The sequence below is a fragment of the Piliocolobus tephrosceles genome, chromosome 6 (assembly GCF_002776525.5).
Source record: "Piliocolobus tephrosceles isolate RC106 chromosome 6, ASM277652v3, whole genome shotgun sequence".
Lineage (NCBI taxonomy): Eukaryota > Metazoa > Chordata > Mammalia > Primates > Cercopithecidae > Piliocolobus > Piliocolobus tephrosceles.
The window spans coordinates 82,456,176-82,478,680 of record NC_045439.1 but is presented as its reverse complement, the minus strand read 5'-3'; the positions used below and the strand labels follow the sequence as shown (position 1 = coordinate 82,478,680).

At 54.9% G+C, this 22,505-nt stretch overlaps 1 protein-coding gene across 4 annotated transcripts; it reads right to left on the bottom strand.

Annotated features, from left to right (window-relative positions):
- Positions 1-435: 435 nt before the first annotated feature.
- On the bottom strand, positions 436-21,291 carry SHF (Src homology 2 domain containing F). 4 transcript variants are annotated; one of them, XM_023227204.3, is made up of 6 exons: positions 20,785-21,291; positions 11,318-11,459; positions 8,396-8,602; positions 5,310-5,481; positions 5,046-5,241; positions 436-1,353 (listed from the first exon to the last, which is right to left on the bottom strand). In XM_023227204.3, exons 1-5 carry the CDS (start codon positions 21,280-21,282, stop codon positions 5,079-5,081), a joined length of 1,182 nt encoding a protein of 393 aa, XP_023082972.1. In that variant the 5' UTR covers positions 21,283-21,291; the 3' UTR covers positions 436-1,353; positions 5,046-5,078. The 4 variants fall into 4 exon arrangements, with proteins under 4 accessions (XP_023082972.1, XP_023082970.1, XP_023082971.1 ...); XM_023227202.3 differs by having other exon boundaries at positions 5,046-5,165; XM_023227203.3 differs by lacking the exon at positions 5,310-5,481.
- Between the last annotated feature and the right edge of the window lie 1,214 nt (positions 21,292-22,505).

Here is a 22,505-nt window from a genome sequence, read left to right as displayed (position 1 = left end):
GCCGGCCGGGGTGCGGTCTAGGCCGCGGGCCGGTGGTTAGGGGCTCGCAGGCCGGCCCCGCCCGCGGGTCTGTCCGGGACAAACCCTTCCGTCAGGGGGCGAGTGAGGCGCGGCAGGCCCTCAGTTCCTTGGCCAAGGAGACGAGCGCGGCCCCCGCGGCCCGCCCCGCTGGCTTTCCCGCCTCCGCCGGCGCGCGGCTTCCGCGTGGCAGGCCGCCCCGCTCCCCGGCCCGGCGCGCTGCCTCTTTGTCTCTCCGCGCCTCCCCTTCTCCCAGACAAATGGCCGTTGGCAGGAAATTGGACGCGCTCGGGGAAGCCGCGCGCAGCGGGGAGGGGGCGCCGCGCGGCCAGCGGGCCTTGGGTGCCCCCAGCCGGGGCGTGGGCGGCGGCGATGTTTTGACATCTCGTCAAAGAAAGGAACTTGATGCTTCGAAAGTGCTTTTCACAGCCGGGCTGTGTCTGCTCCAGAGCTGATTTATAAGCAGAATCTGCGCTCGCTTCTCCGCTCCCTCCCCCGTCAGCCCGGGGACGGCGCCGGAGGCGCGGGCGCGGCTGTGCCCGGCGGGATCGGGTTTATTTATTGCCTCTGGCCCGGAGCCGGGGCGGCCCGGGGACTGCACAGTTCCCTCTGCCCGAGCCCCTCCCCTTGTCTCCCCACCCCCCAAAGCCGGCTGCTTCCCAGGGGCCTGCCTTCCCCAAACCTCACCAGACTCTGGGAGGAGCCCTCCGACGGTCTGGGGTGGAAGTTGGGGACGGTGGCAGAGAGATGGTCAGGCGCCCCATGGGGCCGAATTCTGCTCCACCTCGCAGGGAGCCAGTGGGGAGAAAATGGTGGCGGTGGAGGTCGCCACCTCTGCCCTAAGGTCGGAAAGAAGCCGGAGCTGCCAATCTGAAACTCCCTACGACCCCAGCAGCTCTAGAACCCCCTTCCTCCAGGGGCTATCCTTTCTCTCCAGGGTTTCCTCTATCCCCAGCTCCAGCCAACCCCTTACTCCAAGGCCCCAGGAGCCCTTTCCCTTTAGAATAAATTAAGGAATCTCCAGCTTCTGCTCGATACCCGGAGAAGAAAGGTTTGAAAGATCATGTCCCTGGCAAGCGCCACAGCCCTCAGCCAGGTGATGGGCACAGGGCTGGGTACAGGTCTATCACAGTGCCCTGGCTTCACATCTAAAGAGTCCGGATGGCCACAGGGTAGAGCAGGGACATGTGTTCGGCCCCCTTAATGGGTAGCTTGCGGCTGGCATAGTGGTGCACAATTTCAGGGACGCTGCTGAAGGGCGGGCTGTTCTGGCCCAGCACATATTTGTGTTCCTTGGTCCGGGACAGCTTCATGTGCATGAATCCCTGGCTGCTCCTGGGAAGAGGAGAGGAGACTTTGATGAGTGGGGGCTCTCCTCAGCCCCCCATCCAGTAACCCTCCCCAACCCTACAGCAAATGTTGTGGTTCCAAAGCCAGCTGAGAATGACAGGTGATGAGGGGAGATGGAGGTCAGTCCAGAAAGCAGGGGTGGTGGTGGTGTAAGTAGGTAGCACTGGGCATTGGCTTTGTGGTGAGGCCACTGGGTGTGCCAAGAATGTGTGTACAGGGAGTATACAGGGTGTGTGCAGGTGGAAACTGAGTGACCAACACCACCCCCGCCCCCTGCTGGCCAACCCTGGGGTCCAGGCACCCTGGCCCTCCAGCCTCTGTGGCCAGGGCCAGTTTAACCTCACCTTTCGTGAGCTGTATGGTGGGACACCTGTGAGGGGCTCCTGGTGACTCATGTGGAACCACATACACCCTTGGCAGGAGGGTGGACAGATGTGACAACCAAGCGAGTCTTGGTTGGGGCTCTCCCTTCTAAAGACTAGGGGGAAGGGAGAAGCTGATCTGGAAGACCCCCCAAAATCTGGGACTGCTCGGCTGCCTCCTCCTGGGGATATCCCTTCACTCTCTTGCTCTCTGGGTCTTCGACCAAGCCCCTAGCTCATTTATCTGGCCCTTCGGCCTACGATGACTTCATTCCCTTGCTCAGGGACATGCTCCTGCCCCTCCCATCTCCCTGCCACAACCAGGAAATCGGCCTCAGTGCCTGGCTCTACCCTCAAGACAAGGACCCCACTGCTCAGAGCTCTGGCTAGCTCCTAAATGTCCAGGGACCCTCGGCCCATCAGAGGGCACGGGAGTACCCAAGTACATTTGTCTAAACCACCACAGCTTGGTCTGTCAGGCCTCAGGTCTGAAACCCAAGCACAGGCAAGGGGTAAGGAATGTTTTGGGGAGCCCTGAAGCCTAAGTGTTACGTACTGCTGGCCACAGCCTACCTGGGGACAAGGACAGGGCTTAGAGATCAGTGTGGAAAGCAGAACCAGTGAGGGGGCTGCCTCCATCCTGAGCTCCACCCCGCAGAGAGGTGAGGCTGGCAGTCCTCATCACTCGCCTCCCCTGTCTGGGTACAAAGACCCATTTCACCAGGCCCACAGGTGAGAAATCAGAGTGGGGAGGCTGAAGGGAGGTGACAGATGGGAGGAGAAAACGAGGCCCCATACTCCATCCCTCTGCCTCCCCAGGCATGGAGTCCTCAGAGCCTAGCAGACTTCTGGGAAAAGGCCTGGGGCCCCAGGGCTGGGCGTGTCAGGGTGCAGGGTGGCGGGGGCCATCTGTAGGTCTGAGATAACTGGGGTTGACAGCTCAGGCCCTTGGGAAAAGGAGCCAAGGGCCTGCGGCAAACGGCCCCTGTGGGTGGTGGAGAGGGGGCGCAGTGTCCCGTCAGGCCCAAGGCTGTGGGCAGCAGCATGGGCCCTGCTTTCCTTCACCTCTTCTCAGTTTGGGGCTGACCGCTTCCCCCTTAGTCCACCTGGGGAATTGTCTCTCCTGAAAGCTGCACATTGTTATCTTCTCGAAAGAGATCTGCCTAAGAAGGACAAGTGGCCAGAGAGCTCAGCAGCCACGTGGCTAACCAACCTCCTGCAGAGGGGATGGCTGTGCTTTCCCGCCTCCTGGGACAAAGTCCCAAGGGTCCATTAGGACACAGCAAAGCCCCGGCCAGACCCTCAGGGTACTGGGGTTAGGACCAGCTGGCCTGCAGGACCAGGCCGGCAAGCCTTTCTGAGGAAGTTGTTTAATTACCAGTGAAAGCCCTTCCATTAGGAAGAGAAGAGAAACCATAATCATATTTCAGAGAAGCCATTTATATGTAAACGAGGCTCTGGCAGACAGATGCCCAGCCAGGTCAGACAGGGCGGGAGCAGGTCCCCAGGCCTGCCTTGCCATTTTACCTCCCAGGCTAAGGCAGGCTGGCAGGGCTCCACTCTGGGAGCCAGACCCCTGGCATCTCCCCTTACCTTAGCCTGTACCAAACAATAATATGGCACTGGTGGAGCCCTGGAATACCATGGTTTGCGGAGTCAGACACAGCTGGGTTCAAATCCTGATTTTGGGACTTTATTACCTGGTGGCCTTGGGCAAGTAACAAGGCTCTTTGAATTTATTTTCTGTCTATAAAAAAGAGATCTATCTTGCAGGGGAGTAGTTGGTTTAGAAATGGCATATAGGTTGCTTGGTGTGCTCCATGAACTTTAACTATAATTTTTAAGGCAATACACATTTCTGAGGTTATATACATCAAATTTTTGACAAAAACTTTTCTGGGAAATGCTTCTTTGACTTTATAATTCAAAGACTCCTAGAGTATGACAGCTGGGGGAAAAAAAGCGCTATCAATTCATTTGGCAAAGGTAGAAACCGAGGCTTGGAGATATTAAGTGATTTCCCTAGGATCAACTTTTTCTATTACCTCTTTTTTTTTTTTTTTTTTTTTTTTTTTTAGACAGATTCTTGCTGTTGTTGGCCTGGGCTGGAGTGCAATGGCACGATATCGGCTCACTGCAACCTCTGCCTCCTGGGTTCAAGCGATTCTCCTGACTCAGCCTCCTGAGTAGCTGGGATTACAGGTGCGTACCACCACACCCAGCTAATTTTTGTATTTTTAGTAGAGACCGGGTTTCACCATGTTGGTCAGGTTGGTCTCGAACTCCTGACCTCAGGTGATCCACCAGCCTCGGCCTTCCAAAGTGCTGGGATTACAGGTGTGAGCCAACACGCCCACCACTTTTTCTATTATCTTTTAGTGAAGTTGAATAATTCTCCCCCAGATATGACTGGTTTAGTAGCCCCAAGTTTCCATAGATTGGATTTGTTTGAATGGGAGGGTATAACTGTACTCTGATGGTCCCAGAGAATGTGCTAGAAAGTGGTGCAGGTGTCCTACTAGTGATGGTGGGAGGCAAATGAACATACCACCCCACTGGCTTCCTAACATGGGGTACAGGGTCTACCAGGCAGAACTCCTGGTTACCCAGGGCAGGGCTGGCCATGCTACCAGGGAGTCTGGGAGGCTGATCTACTGCTCCTGGGAGGCAAGCCTGATGGGAAGGGAGGGCCTTGCCTCCCCTACCTCTTCCAGGATCCAAAAGCTCAGACACCCCCCCCCCATCCCCCCGTCCTCAAATGCACACACAGACACACACACTCTTCCTCAGAGTAAACAGGAATAACTTTGTATCCACTACCCTGTCCTCCTCCTAGCACCCAGCCCCCCTCCCGCCCCCTGGCCACCCTATAGACTCCCTCAGGCAAAGCTCCTATCTCCTTGCCTATGCTTCTAGAACATCTTGGGCTTCCATTAATAATGACAGTGATGATTTATTGAGCCCTTAGCACTATGCTAAGCACTTCTCATGCATTATTTCACCTAATCCTTCCCTATATCCTCCCCCATCCATTTCATTAGTAAGGAAACTGAGGCCTAGAGAGGTTAAGGGGGCCCAGGCCACACAGCTAGAACAGAACCCTTCTGAGCTGCATGCTGCGGATCAACTGTTTCTCCCAGTGGACTCTGAGCTCCCTGAGAGCAGGGGCTGAGTCTCAGACATCTCAGGACCCCCAGTGCCTGGGGATTATTCATGGGGGATGGGGAGCTCCCCAGCTTGGCAGGCATAAGGGGAATACTGGAGTCCCCTTCCACCCTGCTGGCTGTCCCTGCACCCACAACCGTCCCCACTCACTTGAGGGACAGGGAGAAGTCATTCTTGCTGGTCTCACTGTTGCGTACCAGGTAGCTGGCCTCTTTGCACAGCCGGAGCAGGTTCTCGGCGTCGGTTCGGCTGATGGCCCCGTGATACCAGCTGAGGATGAGAGAGAGGAAGGGGGGCATCTCTGCTGGGTCCCTCGCCGTCCAGGCCCACCCGTTGTGGGTGTCCCCTGTAGGGAAGCCAGTGCCAGGAGGGGAGGAGCGGAGGGGGAGTCCCCAGCTGGACACAGACACTCACACCTGGTTTTCCAGAGGCAGTGCTGGATCTGTCCACTCCCCCAGGGGGCTGCTGGGCTCCACGCTTAGGGGCTTGGCTGACTTGGGGTTCCCTGCAGAGAGTCGGGGAGGTAGCCGCCCCTTCTCCTCCCGGCCAGGTGACAGGCAGCTCTTCTCCGATCCTTCAAACTGGGCTGTGGGGAACATATCAGTCATGGACTCTAAGAACCCTAGAGGTCCCCAGAGGTGACTATTGAATAGCCAGTGCCCAATCCCTACTTCTTCCAGCCCCAGAAAGGATCAAAGGAATGTTCTAGGAGGGCAGCCCATGCTCAAGGGCCTGACTGGCTCTGGGGACATAATCTTGGATCCATCCCCTGGTGGGGGTGGGCCCAGCCTTCTGTGCCACAGGGCCTCGCAGTCCCCACACTGTGGGAGGAGAGGGCAGAGGAGCAACCCGAGAAACTATGCACGCTTCTGCCTCCAGAGCAGCTGATGCCTTCCCCCAGTCCATCCTCTCAGGGTGGCTTCAGCGCTGATGATATTGTTTCTTTCTCCTCCTCAGAGTTCATTACCGTTCTCCAAATCACCCTGCCAAGCCATTCTGTAGAAATGACTTATTGATCTGAGAACAATTATCTGATTCCCCTTGGTGCCATCCTGACAGGCTAATCCCACCCAAAGCCGCCAGCCGGCTCGCCCCTCCCCCACCCCCAACGTTGCTGCCCACTGGCTCCCTTCCCCAACCCAGAGGCCCAGAGGCGGCACCTCTGCCCTCCCAGACCAGGGCAGCCTGATAGCTGAGCCTACATAAGGAAAGGCTGAGCCCCCATGGATCCCCTGGCCACAGGTACACAGGCACACATGCACACATGCACGTATGGATAGATACCTTCCTTCATCCCATATTTTAAAATACAATATTCAGGCACAAATGTACAACCAGATGCTCATGCCTCTGCACACACACCCTTGGGTGCCCACTCTGGACAGAACTGAACACAGAGGAAGAATTAAGTGCGTTCTTTCTCCTCATTTGGGTTCTTTTTCTCTCCTTGTAGCCCTTACTGTCTTTCAGTCACCAGATGCAAGGGTCAGATCTGCTCCTTTGTGCCAAGGAGTTCCACATTTCCTGTGCCTGTCCCACCCCCATCTCAGGAGTATTTGCATTGCTGAAGGATCTGGTCAAGTAAAGCTCTCCCCAAAGTGAATTTTAAATGGTGGATTTTTGTAGCATGGTGAGGAACACATTAGAAAGGGGCCTCCCTGTAGGAGACACCATCCCACAGCTATGGGGAAGGGAGGAATGTGCATTTTGTGTCTTTCTTCTTATTCCCAAATGAGATTCTTCCTGGGGTCTCCAAACCCTGCCCCACCTCTCAATTCCTCCAACCCAACCCGCAGGGCCTGGAGGGGTGAGGACATGTCACCCTGGCCAGAAGCCCCCCAGGACCCACCGCTGCTGTCCTCCAGGCTGGGCTCAGGGAGGGGTGAGGCTGGACCGGAGATGTCCCTGTCCCCATCAGGCAGGGAGGGGCTGCTGTCCAGCTGTCCCACAGGTGGAGGCCAAGGTAGGTCTTTGATGACCTTAATGTCAACTGGAGCCAGCAGCAGAAGTGAGAAGAGAGACAGACAGTGACAGAGACAGAAAGAGGTAAAGGTTGAGACACCAAAACCCAGAGCCAGGACACAGGACAGCCTAGAAAGGAGGAGGGGGAGGGGCAGACGCGAGGCAGGTCAGCTTTTGGGGAGGGACTCAAGGTCTGGGCAGAGCCAACGCTGACCACACCAGGCTGGCCCGGTCAGAGGGTGGGAAGCTCGGGTGGCAAGCAGCAGGATGCAGGGTCTTGCTCTGACAGCTCGTGGGTCCCCTTCATTTGACCTCTTACAAGCCTCCAGGGCCCAAAGATACCAGGAACAAAGGAAATGCAAGACTAGGAGTGACCAGCCCCTCCCAGCACCACATCCGGGTTCCCATAGCCTCCTGGCGCCCACAGCCTTGCCTCCCTTTCTCCTTTTCCCCACAGCCTGGGAACTCGCAGGCAGCGAGAAAGAGCCAGCCTCGCCTCAGGTTGTCAGGATTACTCAGACTTGGGGGCAGATGTTTTATTGAAATGTAATCCCCACCCCCCATGTGGAGAAGAGTGATGCCACTGGCGGCTGCTGGACTGCTAACGAGGTTTCCTAATGACGCGCATAGATTTTCCCATTAAGCAATCCAAACAGTATTGATTCTCCAAGGAGACTTCTGGAGATAAACGGCCCATCCTCAATGGTGTGTGCTTTATAGGAAGAATATTAGAATCCTGTGGTTTTCCAGTCTGGCTGTCAGGGTGGGGAGGGCAGAGGAGGGCTGGGTCCAGCTCCAGGATGAGCCCCTTGCCCAAGCAGGGCAGAGGGGCATATGCGGGCAGGAGTGAAGTCGAATGCTATTTGAGCCCTTTATGTTCTCCCTGAATCAAGGACCCAGGAGCAAAAGCCCTCTCCCTACTCCGGGCTCTTGCTCCACCCACCTCAGACCGCTAACATGAACTTTTCCATGGTGGACTTGGACTTGGGATGGACAGTGGTGTGGCTGGAACAGAAGAAACCTGATCTTCATCTGGCAATCATAGCCTCACTCTGCTCCTCAGAAATCTCCCTGGGGCCAGACGCCCCTGGTCTGCCAGGGCGTACCACTGGGAGGCAGAGCCCTAGAATTCAGGTTACACCCATAGCTGTCTTCATTGTTTGAAGTAAGTGCCTTCTTTTGTTAAATGTAAGTATTTTAACATATGTCACGAGTTTCATAAGTTTGTTTTGGAATTTATTTTTAAATATACCCAGTCTCCAAAAGACAGAAGTCATCTAAGCCTCCCTGTTAGCTTCCAAGAGGTGGTGATGCAGGGCAATACCTTCATCCTTCTCCTGTACCCATTCCTTGACCCTAAACACAGCGCTGTGTCCACACTGCCAACCCCACCCCCTGCAGTACAGAATTCAACTGCATTTCCCTAGAGTCCTGATCCTGGGCCTCCCTGGGCTCCTAGGGTCCACTCCTTCCATTCTCTTGAGCCTGGAAAGCTGCTCAGAGGCCCCAGCTGACCTGCCCTCTCCAACAGGACTCACCTGCAAAGGCTTTGGAAATCCGCTCCTTCTTCCACTCCCAGGGCTGGTCATACTCCTCGGGGGGCCTCTCATCATCCTCTGGCAGGCGGGACTCCCGCGGCCAGGGGGCTCCCTCACCTTCCGGAGTGGCCCCATCCTCCTCTGGCTCATAGGGTGTGTCATACAGAGGCAAGGGCTGAGTTGCTGTCTCCTTGGAGCCCCGGATCTCTGCCAGGGCAGGGCAGGAAGGGAGAGGTGAGGGCTCAGCCTTGGCTTTCTGGCTCCCCTCCTCCTACAATGCTTCTCAGCAACAAGCCAGGCCTCCTTCAGAGGAGATGCCCTGGCTCTGGGGGGAGCTCAGCAACCACACATCCTGGGTTCCTCACCCTCAAAACACTTCTGGGTCACTAAAAGCAAGGGAGCCAATGAAGGCAAGGGCAGGTGGGCACCAGAGTAAAACACAGGAAAAGGATCCTGCGACAGTCAGTGAGGGCTGGGTAAAATTTACGAGTTTAGGAAACTGAGGCACAATCCTCCCGTTGTCCACTTCCTCCCTGATGCCAAGTTCCATTTGTTTCCTTCTGTCTCAAATGGTATCATTCCTTTTTATCTTTTTCTTTTTTTTTTGAGACAGAATCTTGCTCTGTCACCGAGGCTGGAGTGCCATGGCACGCTCTCGGCTCACTACAACCTCCGCCTCCCAGGTTCAAGCAATTCTCCCATCTCAGCCTCCCGAGTAAGGTACCTACCATCATGCCTGGCTAATTTTTGTAGAGATGGGGGTTTCAACCATGTTGGCCAGGCTGGTCTTGAACTCCTGACCTCAGGTGATCCGCCTGCCTTGGCCTCCCAAAGTGCTGGGATTACAGGTGTGAGCCATTGCGCCCAGCCCGCAAATGATATCATTTCATAATCACAGACACTGCCCAGACACTGTGAACCACCCCTGCCTTGAAACTTTCCCTTCGACAAGTTACATTCATCGTCATAAAGACCTCTCACTTTGACATTCCATGGTTTCAAACACATCACCTTCTCTAAAGCTAATTGGTTCTCTTTTTGGGATCACTGACCCAGCCCCACCATTATTTTGTCCTTCCTGACTATCTTGAATGCTAATATCTGACCTTCAGTTGTGTGGCCTCCTGTACCACTTCAGGTCACACAAGTCACATCTGCTTCTCCAAAGTGACTACTGGAAAGGCAGTGACCATCCTCACCAAAGACCTGGCAAATACTTTCTTTCTGATCACCCCCAGCTGACCTCTCCCTAGATCCTCTCTTGGCCTCTGTTCCCCAAGACCAGGTCTTATGTATTTCTCCCTATCCTAATTCCTTGAAATATATGCCTGGCTTCGTGGCACTTGCTGCATCTGTATTTCCAGTCATTTGTGTCCACTGCCATAAAGACCTTTTGCTTTGATATACCATCGTTTCAAACTGACCCCCTTCTCCAAAGCTAGTAGTTCTCTTATTGGGATCACTGACCCCAGTGAAAATATGATAAAAGCTATGGAGCTACTCCCCAGAAAAATGTGCTCCTATATTTTCACATTTAATTTCAGGGCATTCATGGGGGCTTCATGGGGGCTTCCTGGGGTCCACACCCTCTGACCTAAATAGGGTAGTAAGCTTCTCACTTTCTCCATTTCCGTCTACCACACTGTTCTCCTTGGACCTGGCCCTCCTTCATTCTTCAAATCCCATCTGTTCTTTGCCAATACCCAGTGACCTTCACCCTCATCTTTCCGTGTGTAGGTTACTGCTAGGGTGAACCTGCATGCTGCAGGCTCGTGTTTCCAAGGGCTCCATGGAATAATATTCCTGGGATATTCTTGACCACTCTCTGCCTCCCTTACCACCTCTCCCAAGTAGGAGGAGCAGTTTATTGTATTGGTCAGTGAATGCACGCTCTCCTGCTCTTAAAGAGAAAGAACATTCTGGTTCATACAGTCAGTGGCCTGTTCCTGTGCTGTCTTTGACCCCGAGCCCCAGGTACCGAAGGGCAAGCTCTGAGCTTGGATGGGGACAAGCTCTGGCTCTTCCTTTGCAGGGTTCCCCCACTAGGCCTACTGAGTTGCCCAAGCCTGAGCGGACAAGTTTAATTCTGTGGTGAAGTATTAAGAAGCCCATTGCGATGCCACATAAGCCCATTGTGGTGAACATAAGTAATGTTCTCTAATCAACTTTATCAGTAATAAAGCTGACATTTTCGTCCTGTTCCTCTCTTGCTCAAGAATTCATTATGGCTCCACTCCCCGTTTTGAAGCAAGTCCAGATACCTCATTCCAGCCTACGAAGAAGCACTGCCCTGCCCGTCTCGGACTCTCTCATCTAGGTTCCCATGCACACCCAGCGCTAACATCATTTACCCCTGAACAAACTTCCTCTCACCCTGCCTCAGGGCTGTGACTTGGACAGACCCACCCCGTCCTCTCTGATCACCCCTGATGTGCTCTCTTTCCCCTGGACTCTCTCTCAGCCTCTGTTCCCAAGACCGGGTCTTACTCATTTCTCCCTAGCCTCACTCTTTGGACTACTTGCCCAGGCTCATGACACCCACTGTAACTACATTTCTAGTCATCTTTCTCCAACTGCCATGAAGATGTTTCGTTTCAAACTCATCCCCCCTCCCAAGGGCTAGGGGTTCTCTTTTTGGGATCACTGATCCTCCCAGCCCTCGCCACTATCTTTTCCTTCCTATCTTGAATGCTTCTATCTGAACTTCAGTTGCATGACCTCCTGTACCATTTCCGGTCTCATAGGTCACAGCGGCTTCTCCAAAATGACTCTGAAAGGCAGTGACCATCCTCCCCAAGGACCTGGAAAAGCCTTTCTCCATATTTTCCAGGGACCAAAGAATCAGTCCTTAGACTTGTGAGTCACAAAGCCTGTTCTGCGGAGCCCAGGCCTCAGGGAGTTCCTCCCCTGCCCGTCACTCACCGGCCATCATCTTTTGAGCCTCATAGGGCTCCATGTAGCCATCATTTTCAGGGACCTTCTCTGGGGCTCCTGAAGCTCCTGCTGAACCTTCACCAGTCTCCTGAACATCAAATGGGTCCGCATAGTCTTCTAGGATTGCTAGCTGTGGGAGGAGAGTGAAGACAGTGGGCTTCAGGGAGAGGAGAGGCAACTCTGCTTCTCCCAAGGTATTCTGTCCATGGGAGCAAGAGTCCCAAGTAGGCTGCCTTCGATCCAAACCCCCAGGTACTCAAGGACAGGCTCTGAGCTTGGATGGGGACAAGCTCTGGCTCTTCCTTTGCAGGGCTCTCCAACTAGGCTGCCAACCAAGTGGTATATCTTTTTTTTTTTTTTTTTTTTTTTTGAGATGGAGTCTTACTCTGTTGCCAGGCTGGAGTGCAGTGGCGTGATCTCGGCTCACTGCAACCTCCACCTCCTGGGTTCATGCCATTCTCCTGCCTCAGCCTCCCAAGTAGCTGTGACTATAGGTGCATGCCACCGAGCCCAGCTAATTTTTGTATTTTTAGTAGAGATGGGGTTTCACCATGTTGGCCAGGATAGTCTCGATCTTTTGACCTCGTGGCTGGGGTTACAGGTATGAGCCACCATGCCCGGCCCCAAGTGGTACATCTTTTCCACTAATTTTGTGCCTCTAGGCCATCTCCTAGGCTAAATGGCCAGAAGGAGGCTAATGGGCCTCAGGTCCTGCCTCAAGTCAGGGTCCAAGCAGGACCAGAGCCTACACCAGGTGGTTCAACAAAGGGAATTACTTCAGAGAAACAGTTACAAAGGTGTTGGAAGAGTTCAAAGAGCAAGCAAAGAACAGTGAGACAACTCAGAGATTAGCATGGTCCATGCTTACGAGGGCACTTCCAGGTGGTGAACGAATAAACAGCTGCTCATCATCAAGGAAGGGAAGGGTGAGTACTCACTTTTTCAGTTCTGCTGATGGATCCTCACAACCCCTGTCATGTAGGTATTACTGTCCCCATTTTAAGGAGTCAGAGGCTCAGGGAAGTTAGGGAACATGTCCAGGACCATTCTACGTAAGTAGAATTGGAACCCATGCCCTTTGTGCAAAAGGCTGCCAACCTGCCACCAGGGGGCATCTTGGCTGTCCTGGGAGAGAGAATGCCGGAGCCAGCTTTGGGGCAGCCCTGAAGTTGTGCTGAAGTCCCTGTGGCTCCTAGAGGGCAGGGACAGGAAAGGCTTCACTTTGGCCCTTCACTTCCCACGCTGCCCCTTGCTCCCACACAGGTGGCTCACGGCCACTCCTCTATGCCTGCTGCCATTCAACGCAGAGTGAACTGCAAACCACACACCCCGAAGAGGCGCTCAAGGTGCTCGGGGCGGGGCGCAGCTGAGGACAATAGAACCTTTCTCCAAACTGGGCTTGGGCTTCTCCTGATGGGGCGCTGGCTGAGGCAGAGACTGGGCCCAGTTCACCCAAGGCTGCCAGCACCCCGGGAGCACTGCACCAGTGGGTTGACAGGCGATGACAGGAGGTGGCTCCAGGGCCTGCAGCATGGGGAGAGGCCAGTCTTGCCTTTCCTTAAATCTCAGTCTAGGCTTTGATTCTGAGCCAGATCAGGGCTGTAGGAGCCAGCTGGGCTGGGAGGCCGTGGGGTGACTGGCCTGCTCTGGGTTAGAGGAACTGGGAATGGTGACCGCTAGCAAGGCAGAGATGAAGAAAGGAAACTCTCCGCCTCGGAGACCCCTTCTGCATGTTCCTTCGACCCCGCTATTCCCTCTGAGGCACCTCCCAACGGCTCCTACCATCTCACCTGGGGTCTTCAGCTCCCACCTTGTTCTATTCATGCCCTCAGCTACTTTACCACCTCCCTTGCATCTCTGCTTGCTTGTGGGATAACCACCATCTCGCATCATCCCATTACCACCACCGGGCTATCCACACCTGGAGCTCTTTGTCATTTTTGTCTTTCCAGCTCCAGTAAGCACCTGACATACAGCAGCCACTAGACAAATGTTTCTCCTTGATCATCGCCTATCTCCCCTTGGAGGCCTTCACCCCTAGTCCTTCTTCCGCCAGGAGGTAGAGAAAATAAATCCACTCACCCCTACTCGCCCAAGCTGCTTCCTCCCAGACCAACTGGCACCCACAGCCCCACCCCTTGACCAAGGGGGCTCTGTGGTCAGCCCACCTTCGGTGATTCTGTCAGTCGGCAGCCAGCATCACACTCTTGTGGCAGCCGCTCAACAGTGTCTGAATCAACCAACACATTATCCTTAAATCTTGCGACAGCTCTCCAGTGCTTCAGGAAAAAGTCTGTAGTTAAAGAGATTTGAAAGCTTCCACTTTCCTCTTTAGTTTCTCTCTACTCACCTTGGATCACTTTGTTACCAGAAAGCTGCATGTTCTTTCTACTTCAAAGGCTTTCCCTCTGCCTGGATCGCTTTCTCCTTCCTCCTCAAGAGCTAACTCTTATAGATCATTTCTTTAGAAAGCCTTTCAATACTCCCCCAGGCCTGTTAGGTGTCTCTGTGCCGGGCTATCATCACACTGCATGGTAAATATTTGTTTTGTTCCACGTCTTCCTGCAGACTGTGAGCTTACTGAGGGCAGGAACCATGTTTACTGTCAAATTCCTGAAAGCGCTCCGTAAATATGTGTTAACTCCATTCATAAAACAGGAAGAATGGACAAAGGAAGTACTTTTCCTTGTTCATTCAGCAGAGGAAGCATAAATCTGGATTGGGTGGGGTCACATGAGGGGACAGTCTTTCCAAGCGAAGCTGTGTCATCAGAAGCTGCTTGGCCGGCAGAAGTACCTGGTCCAAGCCCCTGATATTCCCCCCACCCCTGCTCCTCCACTCCATAGAGCCCCTCCAGCCTCTCCCTCACCAAGCCTGCAGGCAGCACCCTTCTTACCCAAGTCCTGGGCCCATGCCCAGAGCCGCGACCCCTCCCAGGCTGGCGTGGGCCTCCTCAGCTCTAGCCTGCAGTGCCCGTGGGCGCCCCGGTGGCAACTCTGCGGGCAGCTCAATGGCTCCTCTGTTCCATTCCTGGCTCCACACCCAGCTCCAGGAAGCCCCGGCCCCACACCCTGGGCTGGGATGCCCAAAGGAGCCGCCCACAGGGCTGGGAGTCAGGAGCAGCAGCAGAGATGCCAGTTGGGAAGGATGGCAGGACAGGCACCCACCCTGGGCACAGAAGATCCCGGGCAGAACCCAGGCCTGCTTTCCTGTGGCTTCTAGGTCCCCAGGATAAACTGCTCAGTGGAGGAAGCTGCCCCTATAGGCTTCTGACCCCTTTGACCTACCCTAATTTGTTGTTTTGTTTATGTTCCCTTTGCCCCACTCTGATGTGCTCACTACTGTATCCTGTGTCAATCTCAGGGCTAGCACACAGTAGATACTCAACGTATACTAAGGGACGCTCAACAGGTGTCCTCTCCAGACTCCATCCTCTGGAGTGACATCACCTTTCAGATCCCTATTCACCTTGACCTCTAATGGCTGCAGGATCAGGCTCTCAGCAGATCTACATCTGAATAGAAATCAAAGACTCTGGCACAAAGGCCAAAGGGAGGAATTGTCCGCAAAGGACCTCTGCGGAAGACACCTAAAACCACGGCTGGTATTTAGGCACACTCTCTGATATAGCCAGAATGCTGCTGAAACGCTGAAAGATTTCCAAACTAGTAGGTAGAGTATCTACTACCCAGAGGATCCCATCCCTCTCCTTCCTGCCACCGGGCAGGGTGCCTCCAGGACTCTGCTATTGTGTCTGTTCCCCTCCCAGAGCAGCTGTCATACTTTGAATCTCCTTCCTGCTCAAGCCTCTCCTGTGGTAGCTAGCAGGCCCGCCATCTGGCTCCTCTTCCAGTCTGCAACTGGGCCAAGCAACACATGCTTGACCCCCACCACGGGGCTCCAGGGGGGTGTGGATCCAGGAGGAGCAAGAGGGGCACGCGTTACAATGCGCGCCTTGGTCTGCAAGGTCCCCAAAGTCTACCACTGCCCCTCTCCTCTGTTTTTTTTTTTTTTTTTTTTTTTTTTTGAGACGGAGTCTCACTCTGCTGCCCAGGCTGGAGTGCTGTGGCCGGATCTCAGCTCACCGCAAGCTCCACCTCCCGGGTTCACGCCATTCTCCTGCCTCAGCCTCCCGAGTAGTTGGGACTACAGGCGCCCGCCACCTCGCCCGGCTAATTTTTTGTATTTTTTAGTAGAGACGGGGTTTCACCGTGTTAGCCAGGACAGTCTCGATCTCCTGACCTCATGATCCGCCCGTCTTGGCCTCCCAAAGTGCTGGGATTACAGGCTTGAGCCACCGCGCCCGGCCCCCCTCTCCTCTGTTTCTTTAGCTTACATTGAGTGTCTGGAAACCTCTTTTTATCTGTAGAAAAAGGATGGTAATAGTACCCATATCAGGGTTGGGAAGAGGAAAATTAATTTGTCAAAGTTCTTAGCCCAGAGGCTGGCATGGAGTCAGTGCTGAACAAATGTTAGCTCTGAGGATAATCTTTTATATTCAGGTATTAAGGCCTCAGAGTTTAGGTGCCTGTCCAGGGTATGCAGCTTGTCAGCAGCAGAGACAAGACAGGGACCCTGGCTTCCTGACGTGTAGTGTCTTATCACAGATTTTCCAAACATTTGGGAAATGCAGCATCTTCTCTCCTCTATTTGTAGATTTAAAATACACTTTAAATCTAAGGAGTCCTGCAGCAAAGAAATCAGTCTAATTTTGTTTAATCCTGTAATTTCTCAAAAATATTTAACCATGGAAGCCCTTTGTCACTGAAAATCTATTAACCCGTTACAGTTTGGGAAATGGTACATTACTTACCTTCCTCGAGATCAAACTTTTTATACCCATTGTTCCTGCTTATTGCAATGTCCTTCTCCTATTTTATCTGAGAAATCCCTTGACATAAAACAAATGTCTTTCCCTTTTCTAATTACAAGAACAATGCCTTGTTTATAAAACAGTCACACATTACAGACATGCAGTCGATCCTACCAACCCTCATAAGACCCTTGGGTATGTCTGGTGCCACCTTAGGATTGGGAACCAAGTGGTGGTCCCCAGCATTCAGGAAGTGGTAAACTCAGTACAGAACACACCCCTCATTCCTTCCCTAAGAGTCTGCTTCCTCTTGTTCATTAGCAAATGCTCAGTGAATACCTCCTCTCTGCCAGGCACCTGGTGGTAGGCGCTGAGGGCCCAGGCACTGGGCTCACCCTACCACCTGCTGGCTGAGAAACCCTGCAAGTGTGACTCAGCATTCCTGTGCTCTGGTTTCCCCATTTGTAACCTGGGGATAGTAGTAGAATCTTCCTCACAGGATTGTTTTCAGGATCAACTGGTCTAACACATGTCAGCTGCTTCAAAATGGTACCAGGCACAAGCGAACTGCTTAGTATATGTTAGCCACTATATTATTAAAGACAAAAAGACCAAATTTCTGAGTCCTTCTGGAGGAGGTCCACAGTGATAGACACAAAATAAGCTCCAAGTTGTGAAGCCCTAAGGCTGGGCACCAGGCTCTGGGGGCACCCACAGGCCCACCACATGCAGGGTTTGGGCCCCACTTTTGCTCTCACATAATATGTTGATTCTGTGGTGAGGGCTAATGGAGTGGTCAGCAGGTACCCCTTCAAGCCCTGGGCCCCAGCCAGGGCTTGCTCAGCCTAGCCAGCAGCTCCCATCCATGGTCCTCAGGTTCCCAGCTCCCAACAGGCAAAGCGCCAGAGCTGAGTTGTCACTGAGTCATTCACTAGCCAAGGTAAGAAGCACAGATGTCTTCCAGACAGAGTTGGTGCCGCAGTGTGGGGTGACGGCACTGTGTGGAGTGGTCAGGCCTGCCATCCAATCCCCCAGTAGCTGCAGGCCTCAGCCATCCTCAAAGCAGCAATGGCAGCACAGATGGCCAGCCTCTGAGGTTTAAGAGATTTAACTAGTCTACAAAAGTCCCTTCACCTGGACTCCTCCCTTCTCCTCCCTTCCTTCCGCAGACTCTCCTCCTCCCTCTATCTCCATCTGCAAGATAAGCAGATCGGACCTACAGACTCTGTGCAAGTCCTAAGAAGGAACAGTAAAACAAACAAGCAAACAAACTCCAAAAAGGCAAGCACCAGGTCTTCCAGGTGCTGTGTCCCTTTCAGCGCCTAATGACATACACTTAATGAACACTGGCTAAGGGATGGTCCTCCATTGACTGGCGGCCCCGATCAATCCTCCTAACCCCAGGGCAGGAATGTCTTGTTCAACTTCAGATGCCCTCACTGTGTCCCTCACTTAACTTTTCCTACCTCTGTCTGTTTCCTCCTTTCCAAATCTGTGCCTGGAGGATCCAAGTCCTGTGGATATCATCTGTGAGATACAACTATTTTTTTAAGTTCTTAATATTTTGGGGCTTGTGAACCCCTATGAGAATCTAAGAGCTATACCTTTCCCCAGAAAAATAGGAAATATCTGCACACAATTTCTGGAGGTTCATGCAGCCCAGGAACCTCTCCATGAGCTAAGAAGAGCCCTGGTTTTAATCCAGGGTGCCTGACTGTCTTATTGTCCGTGCTACCTTCCCACCCAGCCCCAAACTTGTATCTTGGCATGAGGGAGGCAAAGGACACACTGCACAGATGGTCACAGGCAGCTCAGAGCTTCGCCCAATCAGAGCCCTGTTCCCATATCCAGCCCCTTCCCTAATTACACCAGGTTTTTCCTGCTGAAGGTCTGAGAAAAGGGAGCAAAGCAAGGGAAGGCCCAGCTCTCTAGCCCCCCTGCCAGAGCATGGCCTGGGGGCCAGACAAGGGCCCAGCATCATGAAGAAGCTCTTCCTCTGGCCAGATGGCAAGGCCCTGCCTGCCCGTTGCAGGGCGCGGCTCCCGCTGCTCCCACACCTGCCCTGCTAGGCCTGCCCAGATGGCCACCCCTGCACCCCTGCCAACTACGGCAGTGGGTCCCAGGATGGGCTGGCAGCCGGAACCCCGCGAGGAGAGAAGGCTAATGGTCCTGAGCCCCCTGGGCCTCTCAGGGTACTGTCCAGGACCTGGTTCTCTCCTGCCCCCATACTAACTGGGTTTCTGCTCAATCCCTCTGGCTTGTCATAGAAACACCTCCACCCATTTCATCAAATCTCATGACCCATCGCTTCTCAGAGGGTTCTGACTCCCTCAGCCCCAGCCACTGGGTTCCAGAGGAGAGAATAGGCCAGCACGAAGCACATCCCTGTTCCCAGGCCTCATCTCATGTCAGGAGGAGACCTCAAAGCAAGCCAGGAGGCCTGAGAGAATGAGGAACAGAAAACACTGAGAAAGTGGCCACATAGTACATAAACACCAGCTCCCCTGGGCCACAGGGACATGCGCCTGCTCACATCCAGGAACAGCATCTCTTAGGTTTAGGATAAGGGACTCAGGCACCTTGTCTGAGCTTTTCCTAGGGGAAGACTCAGACCCCAAACTCTGCTCCTAAAATGGGTGGGGAGCTGCTCTTTCTAAATGGTGGGAGGCCCCAGGTCAGGGCCCATGGAGATAGCATCCCTGCCCCAGGCCAACTCAGGTGGTATCCTGGGTCTTTCTCATCACACGCATTAAAGAAACCACAGATTATATGGCTCCTGGGAGAGCCTGCTGGATTTCATTCCTGTCCCTGTAGCTGACAAAGGAGTCAGACATCTCTTGGCCCCTAAGTCTGAAAAGCACACAGATCACAGGGCTGACCCAAGCTGAGGGTGGAGGCCCTTGGCAAGAAGAGGCTGTGAGTCTCTGCATGGAACTGTGTGGGTGCAGCCCCTTCCTTGGGGGTGTCTGGGAAAATGTGCAAGGGAAGCTGCGGCTAGGGGAGTCCCTGACCCTCAGGCCATCCTGATAATGGACAGTCACCATGCAGGACATATTTATGCACCCTTCTTTATGTCAAGCATTGTGTCAGGCACTTGGGAGACACAAGAAGACATGGTCCGTATCCTGGAGGAGCCCATGGCTTGGTGGGCAGCCTGTTAGGTCATCCAAGCCACTGTAGAGAGGAGAAGGGCCAAAGACAGCTCAGGCCCATGTTGCCTATGCCAAACAGGCAGTGGTTAGAGAAGAGGAGACTGACTGGTCAGTGGGAAGAACAGGGCCTACCCCTCTCTCTGCCTCACTGTCACCACCTCCATCACATCACACAATAGCGGGGGACAAGAAGCAGACAAGCACAGCCTGGGAGAAGTGCCCTTGAACCTTCCTCTGCAGAATAAGTATCCTGGCCCGGGATGGGCAGCCATGTCCCATAGCAAAAACTAGGAGAAAAAGAATTTGCATTCCTGAGGCTTCTGCTCTGGCCCTGACAGATCCCTCTCATCCAGGAAATCTGGCGGAACGGCGCTCTCTCAGCTAAAAAGCCTCAATCCTGGAGCCAACAGATTCGGAAAGCAGCTCTGCGCTCCAATCAAATAAAAATGTTCTCTGCTGAGGAGAGGGGGGTAGGCCCCAGAACTGAGCTCCCGGGGTTAGCGAAGAAGGACAGCAGAGCCAAGGCAGCCCACAGAGTCATCATCACAGAACTGAGGGGCCTGCAATGGCTTTCAGCTCTCGCTCTGCCAGGGAGGAATAAGGCCGACCGGAGTCAGGGCAAGGCCCTGAGGCATGGTGGATGTCCTGTTCTCCTCCCTATCCTGGTGCCTGCAGACCCGAGAAAAGCTGCAGCCTCCCTCAGAATAGACCCGGGGGAGAGGGAGGCCAGGTGGAGAGGAGGAATGGGCTCAGCTGCTTAGCCCCATGTGGGCAACAGGTCCTGAGCACTGACTATCCTCATACCTGATAGGACAAGGGAAGGAGGAAGGAGTGGGCCTGGACCCCAGGAAGCTCCATTGGCAAGAACTGTAAGCTGTCTGTCTTGGCCTCCTGAGAACAACAGCCCTAGGGCAAAGGCCAGTTCGCGCTGTGTCTACAAGGAGAAACCCGTCTTCACCTCCTTTCTGGGGCTTCGGCACCTGCAAGGATGCTTAGGCTGGAGAAATAGCAGAAGGAAGAGGAGGAGGAAGCAAAGAGGAAACAGGAGGGAAGAGCTTTGTGCTGGCTATGCCCTGGGGGAAGGGTCAGAGATCAAAGGGCAGTGAGCTGCTGCTTCCAGAGGGGCAGAAAGGCCATCAACCAGTGGGGGTTGGGAGGTGCGCCTCAATTCCCGCTAGAAAAAGGCTCACGGATCAGGCTGGAGGGGGCTGCGAAGTGCAGAGCCAGCCCGGGAGGGGCAGGGTCACCAGTCCTGGGGCCATTACAGGGAATGGGGCAGAGGGGCAGAGTTTGGGGCTTCCGTCTCAGATTAGTCGGCTGAGAACCTGAACAAAGGTGGGTGAAGGCTCGGAGCCCCGGGGTCAGGGACTCGCGTCTGCCAGTCGCTGAGACACCGAGGGGCCCGGCTCAGGCCACCTTTGTCCCTCTCGCAACCTCCAGACCCCTGACCGCCTCCCCTCCCCGCCATCCCAGCCTGGCGCGGCACTCACCCTGTCGCTGCTGGCGGGGGGTCCGGAGATCCGCTCATCAGCAGGGGGCGCCGGGGGCCCCGGGGTCTCGACCCGAATAAGGCGGTGTGGGGGAGAGCCGTGGCGCGGGGGCGGTGTGGGGCCGGGGGCGGCAGGGGTGGCGAGGGCGGCGGAGCCGGACGACCCCCCGGAGTAGGGGTCTTCGAAGTCGCGCTCTCGCTGCAGCCTGTAGGCGGCCAGGATATCCGGAGGCGGCGCGGGGGGCGCGGCCGGAGAGGGCGCAGGGGGGCGGTAATCGGGCTCAGGGGGCGCCGGCTTGCTGCCCCCTCCGCCGCCGCCCCCCCCGCGGAAGCCCAGGTGCTCCCGGAGCCACTTGGCTACTCCGCCGCTGCCGCCCCCTCCTGGGCCGGCTCCCGCACCCCCGGCGCCCCGGCGGGACCCCCCTGGGCCGCCCCCAGCGCTCCCCTGGGCCCGCGGCCCCGGCCGGGAGCCCGCCGGAGGAGCTCCGCTCAGTAACATGGGGCCCGCCAGACTGAGCCAGGGGAGCGCAGCGGCTGGTGGGGGGCGGGGGCGGGGGTGGGGAGGGGGCGGGGCTCCGCCGGGCGGGGAGGGGGCGGGGCGCGTCAGTAACAAGGGAGAGGCGGGGCTCCGCTCCCTAACGGGGTCTTCCTCCTCCGGTAGCTGAGAACAGCGGACGCGGGCTTCCAGCCAGTGTGGGCACACAAGAAATGAAGTGGGCAGCCCTGGGGCAGAGGATGCGACTACTGGACTGAGGTTGAATCCTTCACGTGTCGCTACGCGATCCCCTGTGGGGCGCGCATCTATCCCCATCTGTTCTTTTTCCCAGCTCCCAGCTCCTGCGAGACGCAGAGAGGGGAGCCCCCAGACTCCTGACTCTAGGGCGCCTTCCGCCTCTCCTCTTCCCTCTCCCAGGATCTCGCAACTGGGAAACTATAATCTAGGAGGAAAACCTAGGCAGGCAAGAAAAGGGGCTGTCCTGTAAGATGTGTCTGTCAGCCTCCTCCTCCCGGGCTACTTTGGGAGTCCCACAACCTCCTCCCATCCAACCCTACGCACTGCACATACCCGAACCTACGTTACTTCCCAATCCAGGCAAACAAATCTCACATCGCATACAAACAACTCCTTAGAGACGCCCACTTCTCCCGTGTCGTTTCCACACACGCCCTTCTCACACGCAAACAGCCCTCGCTCAAACACCCCCCACCCACGGGAGCACCTGCCCAGAGCGGGCCCACCCAGCCCTGACGGTAGCATGCGCACGCACGCAGAAATCCCTTCCAGCCACATCCCGGGCTTCATTGTCAATCAGATTAGTAACAGAATGGAAACAGACAAGTCAATAAATCAAGTCTAGAAACAGTCCCAGTGTTGTCTATCACCAACTCCTTATCCTCTCGAGGCTTGGATGCTCAAGTGCTAGGCATTTTTGTCTTAGAAATAAAGCCAGTTCCGACTGGGCGCGGTGGTTTACGCCTGTAATCCCAACACTTTGGGAGGCCGAGGCGGGCGGATCACGAGATCAGGAGATCGAGACCATCCTGGCTAACACGGTGAAACCCCGTCTCTACTAAAAATACAAAAAAATTAGCCGGGCGTGGTGGTGGGCACCTATAGTCCCAGCTACTCGGGAGGCTGAGGCAGGATAATCGCTTGAACCTAGGAGGCAGAGGTAATGAGCTGAGATCGTGCCACTGCACTCCAGCCTGGGCGACAGAGTA